This window comes from Lycium ferocissimum, chromosome 12 (genome assembly GCF_029784015.1).
Source record: "Lycium ferocissimum isolate CSIRO_LF1 chromosome 12, AGI_CSIRO_Lferr_CH_V1, whole genome shotgun sequence".
Lineage (NCBI taxonomy): Eukaryota > Viridiplantae > Streptophyta > Magnoliopsida > Solanales > Solanaceae > Lycium > Lycium ferocissimum.
The window spans coordinates 47,699,408-47,709,707 of NC_081353.1; the positions used below are offsets into that span (position 1 = coordinate 47,699,408).

Here is a 10,300-nt window from a genome sequence, read left to right on the forward strand (position 1 = left end):
GTTGAGTACTTTGTTTAGGGATGGCAAGCTCTTGGTGCTAATTAAATTGTTATGATAAGGGATCATTTATTTGATATGAAACCTTTCTTACATATTTATCAAGAAGGAAATGGGGAAATGATGAAAAAATTTTTACAATGGACAATTTACTTTGGATTCAACAATCTTCACAAGACTTGTGGTGAAATTTTGATTAGCATTTGTGTTAAAAAATCTTCACAAGACTTAGATTAAGATTAGTTGTAGGTCATCCTAAAAACAATTTTTTATTGACGACCTTACTTGAACAGGATCGATCTGTCTCTAGGCTCGTATCACTGTATTGCTCTAAGAACACTGATTCCTAGCAATGAACCAATTGTAAAGGGAAAATTCTAAGGAAGGTTGTTGTTTCCGAAATGAAGGTGTTCTAAGCCATTAACTTTGCAAATCAACCGGGGACTTTAATTTTACAGATAAGAAGCAAAGTATATCAAGACATATATATAATAAGCATGTTATAAAAACATTCAGATTCAATGTTGAAACCTAACCGCAAGTTCCTGGATGCCCTCAATGTGAGTGATTCTAATATGTATGGGATTCTAACATTACATATGATTTGAAATTGTATATAGGTCATATCTATTAATTGTAAAGGGTACGTCCTCGATGTATTTAGCTTCCTTTGAACAGAGAATAGGCTGACTCTCTCTCTGATTTTTTGTAATTTTTTTGGTAATCTAATAGAAGGATCGTGCCTCTTTATGGTGTAAACTATAAAGGATCGTGCCTCTTTATGGCGTAAACTATAAAAAAGAAAAACCCATTAATTAGTTTACTAGAGACATATTGTCTAATATTGCAATCCTCTTCCAATCCCTCTTCTTTTACGTCCCCTCCTATTTTACTTACCAAATAATATGTGAATCCGCAACACTTTTTTTTAATGCCTTCCAGAACCAAAATCGAATTTGGAAAGAGAGAGTATATACTTTTATTTAAAAGTCGAATCTAATCAAAATCGTACATGAGAAAAATCGAATCTAATCAAAATTAGTTTGATGCGATTTTGGTTATAAAAATCAACAAATCGAAAATTGAACCTGTTAATTTTTTCTCCACTTGTTCTAGACAATACACGTCCAAGATAGGTGGTGCCTAATGATCAGAAGTAAGCAAATCCAAAACAAAAGATAGAGTTGTATCAAAAAGTGTGACAGAGCTGGAGGTAGGCCTGCATGGTACATCCGTGCTTTGCAAGTCTGCCACCATATTTGGCTCCCTGTATATATGTAGAGTCTTGGTATCACCAAGCTAGGGTTTTTTTTTCACCACAAGTTTTCAAATTTTTATAAACAAATAAATGTTAAGTCAAATTAAGACAAGTAAAAGTCTTCTTTTTTTTCTTAACCCGTGACTACTCAAACTACATAACATAATCAAAACTGAGGAATATTAAGCTATGAACAGAGACCAGCTACACACAATTCAGTGCAGACCCAAGGGACAAAAATATCAACCAGGTATCAGATTATTGCCTCAAGCTAAGTACTTGTACAGGTCAGGATTCTCTTTGTCTTGTTCCAAGTGCTTCAACCCGCCGTTTGATTGCTTCACTATAAATCTTGAACATTCCTCTCAACTGCTCAACGCACTGCAAAATTAGTTGTTGATGAGGAAGAACTTTCTGCCTCTTCATAACACGCACAATACAGGCATCAATTGCATAACGTCCATCTTTGTCAACATCTTGAACCACCTTTTTCCTTTCATCCACGGGAAGCAAACGGATCCTTATCCTCCCCATATTGTTAGTGAACTTGGAGTTGTACTCAAAATGATCAGTTGATGAAACATTTGTATTGTTGGGGTGCTTAATCAGAATATGATACTTGTCACATGTGAGGGATTGAAGCAAAATCTGATCAAGTTATCGTCATCAGCCAAATTTAACTTTTGCTTGATTTCTGAGTAGCACAATCGATTTGAAGCATTAAACTGTAACATAACAACAGCCTGAGAAGTTCCATAATCAATTCAATAGTTTTATGGTCAAAATTCCCATTGATGTAACATGTACTCAATGAATAATCCATGTCAATGTCCTGTGTGTTTCTTTTTCTGATAGAATTCGTTAAAGACCTCCACACACTTGATCAATTCCACATGTAGACTCATACCGGGACAACTATAACTGGACCACAACCTAGTTTTAAGAACTGTGACACTTAAATCAATTTGGTGACACACTGCAGGGTTGTTGCGGAGATATTTCTGAAAGTGGTTTTGGTTTTCCATAGCCAACTTTAAGTTCACCACCATTCCCTCTATCTTTAGTGTAAAATATCCACCGCAGTGATGCTTTAGTTACTCACTGGCACTTCCATAGAACACCAATCGATCAAAAAGCTACAGGACTAACATATGTGATAACCTTGACACCTTATCGAATAACAACATACGTAATGAAATCTCACAAAGTGGGGGTCTAAGAGGGCAAAGTATACGCAGACCTTGCCCTTACCTTGGGAGGTAGAGAGATTGGTAGACCCTCGGCACAAGGACAAGTAATGCAAAGCAATATGAAAAAAGAGATAACATAAGTGAATAAGCCATGCAGAATACTATAAAAAGCATGATAAAGCAGTTTGAAAAAAGAGCAGTAGCTATCACAAATTATACGATAAACCAAGCACAAGCAACAATAGATAGTAGCAGAAATCGAAGTAATACTATTACTAGTATGAAAGGATAAGCGGGACAATGCTCAACTACATACTAACCTTCTACCCTACCCTATGAAAGCACCACCTTATCCAAACTTTCCTCAATTCGTCATCACTGATCGGTTTTTGGTCCCGTGCCTAAGGATGTCATCACAATAAGAAGCAAGAAGCTCTGCACTTGAACAATCAGCGCTAATTAATCTTGTCATAGAGAACCTCAAATTCCCCTTCGAGGGCCTTGTGAGAAACAGAGTTATTGGCGAACCAGTCAATACATGAAAGTGCATATATAATGAAAATATTGAAATATGGTTCTAACAAACCATCAGAACTTTTGGGCACATCTTCAGCCTGTTCCACCAAGACCATCCCTTAAGCAATGACAAGCTGCTTATACATATTTTCAATTGGTTCCAATTGCATGGGAGTACCTTAAAATAACCTATACACTCGAGATAAATCTTCTACCCTGTAATCTCTTAACAAAGCTAGGCCTCCAGAAAGCTGCTTCTCTAGAAATTGATTAGTATATACAGCCAACAACTCATTTTGCACTTTCTCAAGAAGTTTTTATTGGGTGTGCGAACAAAGTCCCACATCAGTAGCTGAAAAGATTGGGAGCCAACATATAAAATGTAGGAATATCTTCGTGGTGTGAGGACTTTGGGGGAAAACCGTGCGGGCTTGACCCAAAACGGACAGTATCACACCATGTTAAGAGTATCTGCGGGTGGTTGAGCCCAACAGTTTTGTCTCACTACTAAAGTGAAGATAATGAGATGCTTTATCCTTCTCCTTTTGACAGCACTCCTCCACCTTCAACATATAATCCGGACATGGATCTTCAATGATCCAATTCAAAGCTTTTCGAGAATAATACGCTGAAGTATCTTTAAGCAAAGCATCTTAAAAGTCATTTGATAATACCTCATTTCAACTCCAACAAATATATCTAGCACATTGTTCAACAAAGATCTCTCAATCTGCCACCGCCACGTTCTTGATCAATCAGCCTAATAACTGTGTCTCTAGCTTTGGCTCTAAACTCGAAATAAATCAGATCATGGAAGCATGTCAAACCAACTTCATCAAGTGCAGGGAGCCCATTGTGTTCGATAAAGATTTCAAAACAACAAAAGATTTGTGAAAGCAAGCTCACCATATATTTATGGTTTTCCAATCTTTTCAAAAGCTCCATCAACATATATTCATCACTCATCGCTCAGAAGGACGGCAAAATAGTAGAATTGATGTACTTTTCAAATACTTCCTTGTATTTCATGTACATCCCACTACAGAGATTATACTTGCCCTTTGGGTACACATGTTTACTACAAGTCTGTGGATCAAATTATGGAAAAACTTTCTCGTTCCAAAAGAAACACAAAAAGAAAGGCATAAATCATTCCAAAGGATACATGGTTTACTTAATAAGGTCTTTCAAGCTGAAATACTCTTCATGAGTTCCCATCCCTCCTCCAACTTAACCATCTCGGGAACTAACGACCAGCTATTTAATCCAGAAAGGTTAGACAATTTCCAACATTATAGTTTTTTGAATCAGTTCCAAATCACGTAACAATCATTAATAAGGTTAGATCAAGTTCCATCATTATGCTTGAAAAAAATAGGTCAATTTAATTTTTTAATATATTACATTATCCTTGAAAAAATAATTGTATAAAAATAGTAATTGAAATAACTATAAATAAATGACGTAAAAGCGTGTAAACTAACCAATATAAAAATTTCTGCTTTAGATGAAAATTTCGAGCAATGCCACATCGAGCCCCAAAAGTGCCTTATAAAGCTCTTCCTTTCTTCTCCCATTCTGACGTGGGAATCGCCTAAGATGTCATGTGCACCTCAACTTCAAAAGCTTGCCAGCCTAGAAGCCTATCAGTTCTGTTTGATCCGCCCTCATCAGCGCCCCCCCCCCCCTCCCTCCATCAGGGGCGTCACAGATAGTTGTGCTTTATACTTGGTATATGCAATTTGTTACTGCTAGTATTGGTGACATAGTCTGCAACTTCTATCCTGGATCTTAGTTTCCAAACCGTTAATTTGATATGCTGTAGTACAGATTATATATTGATTAAACTTCTTGTTTGAACAATCCAATGTAGGAATTAAACAAGAATGTAGATAATATCAGTACACAAGTTTCCACAAGACAATTTTTTTATCTTTTATTTTGATAAGGACAAGTCTCCGCAAGACTAATTAAATGTGTGAATAAAAGGGTGGCATCCTTCTTGATCTGCAATTAATGGACCAGACCAAGTGTGGTGAAACCCACAGCCAAAATCTAACTTCCCTTGCATTTTACCAAAATATAATTCTGAAAAGTACACATTTCGTCACACACACGTTCTATATAGTAGGTAGATGCTGAAGGAAACCGTACAGATATTTATTCATCCCCACATACTTTTTAAGTAAAAATTTACACTGCTTCGTTGGGACTCTGATGGGTAGTAGCTGATGGAAATATTTTCTTATGGGCCTCTGATAAAGCCACATTTGTGGTACTATAACCACCATCAAGAACTAGATTAATACCACTCACGTATTTGGAATCATCATTTGCTAAGTACAACACTGCTTTTGCCACCTCCTCTTCATCTAGTAAAGCTCCTTTTAAATTTCCTCCTTCCGCCAACCATTTTTCCGCCATTTGTCTCTCAGCTATTCCAAACGCATTCAACACAAGTGGTGTGCTAATGTAATGAGGAGAAACACAGTTAACTTTTATTCCATACTTTCCTAATTCTACTCCGATGTTCTTGGAAAGCCCTAAAACTGCACTTTTAGATGCCGCATATGCGTGAGGGGAAATACCATAGACCACTGTGGCAGCACTAGCTGTAAAGATAATTGAACCTCTCTTGGCTGGAATCATCACTCTAGCAGCATGTTTCGCGCAGAAGAACGAGCCAGCAACGTTTACATCGAACACGTTCTTAATAATATCATAATCTACTTCTAAGATACTGGAATTTGGCTTATCCGCTATACCAGCGTTACTGAACATTATGTCGAGCTTACCAAATTTGGCAACTGTTGCATCAACAGCATTTTGAACGTCTGATTCAATCGCGACATTGCAATGGACAAATATTATGTGTTCTGTTCCAATTTCTTGTACTAAGGAAGTTCCTAGGTTGTCCTGAATGTCTGCAATAGCAACTTTTGCACCATGTTGAACAAAGAGCCTAGCTGTGGCTGCTCCTATGCCACTAGCTCCACCTGTTATAAGTGCTACTTTACCTTCAAGCCTGTCAAATAGAAACGTACAATTAGACTATTACTTCCATATGTTTGTGTGAAAGGTGTTCTAGAAATATGTAAAATAATCCTATGGAGTAGTTAGGACGCTTCCTGGAAACAACTTTTACGATAGTAATTTTTCCTGCTCGGTCGGGGTAAATGGTTAAAATGAAAGTCTAACTTAGGCCAAAAAAAAAAAAAAAAAAAGAGGTTTTTCTTACTGACATTTAATGGGAAATTTATGCAATAAAGCATGATTTTCTCATCGCATTTCCACGGAACAATCTCACTAGAAAATTGTATGGTGAGAAACATGTTCCCATTCAAACGCTGAGAAACTTCATAAATTTTCCGCGTGAAAACTCTACTATTTATGTTTTTTCCACCGATATTTAGTGGAAAATAGCCACTGAAAATTTTTCGCTGAAAAATCAGTGGGAACACAGTAATTTTTTTGTAGTGAGGATATAAGGCCTACTCTGAAATTTAAAGTTGTACTCTTTAATTTCTCCTATCGATTTTTTTTTTATCACAAGAACTCAACTCAATAAATTGAAAGAGTGAATGGAATTTTGCAGAAAGCAAGGAAATGACTAGAGCCTTATATACCTCACATGAAGATCCTGTTATATTACTACTATATATAAGTGAGGATATCAAGTTTTTGTAGTCCTCACATCATTCTTTGAGCAATGAGGTTGCTACATGTGTTTGTTGCTTTTTGCTTACACCGTATATAGTAATTTTTTGTGGATATCTTCTTGTACCTTATTAGATTTCTCCTTCCATTTCTTGTTGCTTGTTCCTTATACTAAAACTAATTATTTTTATTTGTCTATTTTAACAAATCAGGAAATATTTATTAATTTATTCTATACTACTCTTATCATTAAGTAACTATATTACTACTATCTATAAGTGAGGATATCAATTTTTTATAGTCCTCACATCATTCTTTGAGCAATGAGGTTGCTACATGTGTTTGTTGCTTTTTGCTTACCTATTTTCATTTTTCTCATTCATTTTCTTATGATCATTCTCACTTGAAACTTTGTAATTGAATTAAATTGACACCATATATAGTATTTTTTGTGGATATCTTCTTGTACCTTATTAGATTACTCCTTCCATTTCTTTTTGCTTGTTCCTTATACTAAAACTAATTATTTTTATTTGTCTATTTTAACAAATCAGGAAAGATTTATTAATTTGTCCAATACTACTCTTATCATTAAGTAACTATATAAGAATTATTTCCTCGGTCTAAAATTATCTGTTGTGATTACTAAAAATAGTTATATCAAATTATTTGTCGTTTTAGAAGTTCAAGGTACAATTAATTATTTTTCCTCATTTTACCCTTAGTAGAATTTTGTCATTAATGAAAATGGCACAATAAAATAGATAAACACTTAATGGAAAGAGATTATAACTTAGACATAAATAAGGGTAAAGTAGTCAAATACCCCTCCTAATTATAATTTCTTAAGGGGCTTGTAAAACAAAAAAGCGACAGATGATTTAAGGAGGAGGGAGTATATAACTTAGACATAACTAAGGGTAAAGTATTCAAATACCTCTCCTAATTATAGTTTCTTAAAGAGCTTGTAAAACGAAAAAGCGACAAATAATTTGAGACGTAGGAAGTAGTAGTCAAACTTACCTCATAACTTATCTGAATAGTTGAGGCAGAAAAATGAAATAACTGATAGTTGACGTGTGTTTTGTTAAATAGTCGGTGATAGTTCTTGTAGGAAACTTGCACACCTGATAGTTCATGTAGGAAACTCACGAAAAAGTGATAGTTCAGGTGAATTTTTTGCCATTATGTCTTATTTATTATTATCATCATACATTTTGATAAAATTCATGTAAATTTGGAATCACAATTTCATTTCCAGTTAAAACATTTGTTAGGTCTTACTAATTAGTACTCCATATGCTTTTAGATGTGTTCGGTATGAAGAAAATATTTTTCACAAAAATTATTCTTTTACAAATAATTTCTAGGAAAAAAAAGTGTGTTGCTTACTTAATTTCTCATCTCTGGTGTAAGAAAAAATATTATGCCAAAATCATTTGTCTATAACCTAGACAAGTACTATGAGAGGTGGGGGTGGGGATGTGTAGTGGTGGTTGGTGGGGATGGGAGCTACAATGGTGGGAGTGAAGATGAGGTGTATTGGAATGTAGGGAGGACACAATGAATGTGAAAGCCACTTTGTTGAACTTGATTTCCCTACTTCTATTATGGAAGTTATTTTCCTCATTTTAAGGAATTTGTTTTTCTAAAGAAAATATTTTTCAAAATTTTTAACCAACCAAACATGGAAAATTGAAAAACATTTTGAAAAATATTTCCCTTCATACCGAACACACCCTTTATTTGTTTTAAATCACCAAAATTCTGCTTCTTTAGTGAATATCGAATCTTGTGTCCCTTTATATTTGTTAATTGTCTTTCCAAACTTCCTTCCTCATATATAATTTATTCTTTAAAAATTATGCAATTATGTGACTAAATTTTTTTAATAATCACAAAGACTTACCAACAAGACATGATTAACGTGTTGCTAGATTAAATTAATTATTCAATCGAAAAATGACATAAATTATAGTATTTTTAAATTAAATTTACTATGTTTGTGTCATGAATTAAGCCTAATATAAGCACGGGCCACATGCAACTAGTATATTATATATAAAAAAAACAGGAGGAAGAAGAAATTAATGAGCATTATCGAGAAGAGCAAAATTAATACCTTTTGGCTACTGGTGATGGAAGAGAATTATTGTTGGCCATGTTCCTCAATCTTGAGAGCTCTGTCTTCTTCATATGCAGAACAACTTCAGGGACTCTATTTATAAAAGAGGTTAGACATTGAATTGAATAATGTTTAAAAGAAGTCTGAAAGTGAAAAGAATAATTGACTTAATTTCAATTCTTAAAGATAGTAACTCTAAGTTAAATGACTTGTATCTCCTCTTGTTCAATTATTGAACTCTCCAACAATTGGCAGTGACGTTTTTTGTTGTTTTCCTTTCACAAAATATCTCATACTAAATGACAAGACATGGAAGAGATTATGTTGGGCAAATTTATGGTCAAAGTTGTAAGTTGGGGACTTTGGTAGTGGTAAAAAATAAAAATTTCTTATACTTCATTTTCAGATTCTTATCCATAAAAATAAGGATTTCTTATATAAAAAAACGCTAAAAACTAAAAATAAATTTATAAAGAATTATAAAATCAAGTTGCTCTGTATTCACTTTTAGACACTTGTGCTCCCAGTATACTGTTCTCTTTTTGTATTATATTTTACTAAGGAGGAACAACTTTTCCTTTTTTTCTCTTTCTCTTCAGAATCACTAATTAACAAAAAGAATAGTATAATATCTTGTCAAACTAACAAAGCTTGCCCAAAGATAAACAGAAAATGGTGTATTGCTCAATTTTAAAGGAGATTCTAAATTAAGAAATTTATGTGAAAGATCCAATGTGGATTAAGTGGAAAACGTATTTTATTATTTCTTTTCTGTTTTCATTTCTACATTTTAGGAACAGGACCGATATTATTAGGGAAAAGTACATGAACTCCCCACTCAAGGGAAAATATTTACCCGAATTGTTACCCGTACGGAAGTAGATATGGCTGCCAGCTTTTTAGATAAGGTGCTGCCTCTTTGCTTAGGAAATCAACGCACCCACCATTTTTCAACTACTCTTGATTAATGTTTTTGTCATTTTGTGTTTTTGTCCTTTTCCTTTTTCTTTTTTTTTTTGGCCTTTTTCTCTTTTAAGGATAAATATATACAATATAAGGAAAAAATTTGGTAATTATTTTTAGATTAATAAAGATACAACAAAATTAAACAATTACTAAAATAGAAAGAAATTAAGAAAAACATTAAAATTGTATCTGAAATCTTACTCTTTTCTTTTGTATCCTTTTACAAGTAAAATTTAGTAAAAATAATATCAAAATTATGCTTAAACCTTTTTTTTTTTTTTTTTTGGTATTTCCTTATAAATTTTTTTATTGAATGAATTTATTATGTATGATACTCTATGTTATATATATATATATATATATCATGTGTGTATCCGTCAGAATTGAGAAGTTTTTTTTAGAAATGAACCAGTCTGCATGATATCTTGTCAGTATATACATATGTGTGTGTGAGAGAGAGAGAGAGGAGGGAGAGAGAGAGAGAGAGAGACTCATAGATGACTGGATTCTTTTTTGGAAAAAAACGAATCAGACCTATATGATATCCTGTCAGTATATGATATATACCATGGGGATATCATAGAGGATTGA

At 33.8% G+C, this 10,300-nt stretch overlaps 1 protein-coding gene and 2 pseudogenes across 1 annotated transcript; all 3 read right to left on the reverse strand.

Annotated features, from left to right (window-relative positions):
- Positions 1–1,334: 1,334 nt before the first annotated feature.
- Positions 1,335–2,495, reverse strand: LOC132039756 (cullin-1-like; annotated as a pseudogene).
- Positions 2,489–4,854, reverse strand: LOC132039757 (cullin-1-like; annotated as a pseudogene).
- A 158-nt stretch (positions 4,855–5,012) lies between these two features.
- Positions 5,013–8,908, reverse strand: LOC132039755 ((+)-borneol dehydrogenase 1-like). Its single transcript, XM_059430277.1, has 2 exons — positions 8,741–8,908; positions 5,013–5,986 (listed from the first exon to the last, which is right to left on the reverse strand). The coding sequence occupies exons 1-2, from the start codon at positions 8,812–8,814 to the stop codon at positions 5,155–5,157; spliced, it is 906 nt and encodes a 301-aa protein (XP_059286260.1). The 5' UTR covers positions 8,815–8,908; the 3' UTR covers positions 5,013–5,154.
- Positions 8,909–10,300: the final 1,392 nt, after the last annotated feature.

Bases quoted from the DNA above. Each gene is read 5' to 3' on its own strand.
- LOC132039755 (XM_059430277.1), bottom strand. From the start codon at position 8,814: ATGAAGAAGACAGAGCTCTCAAGATTGAGGAACATGGCCAACAATAAT. The intron at 5,987-8,740 runs GTATTAATTTTG...TCTATTTGACAG, and splicing joins CCATCACCAGTAGCCAAAAG to GCTTGAAGGTAAAGTAGCAC.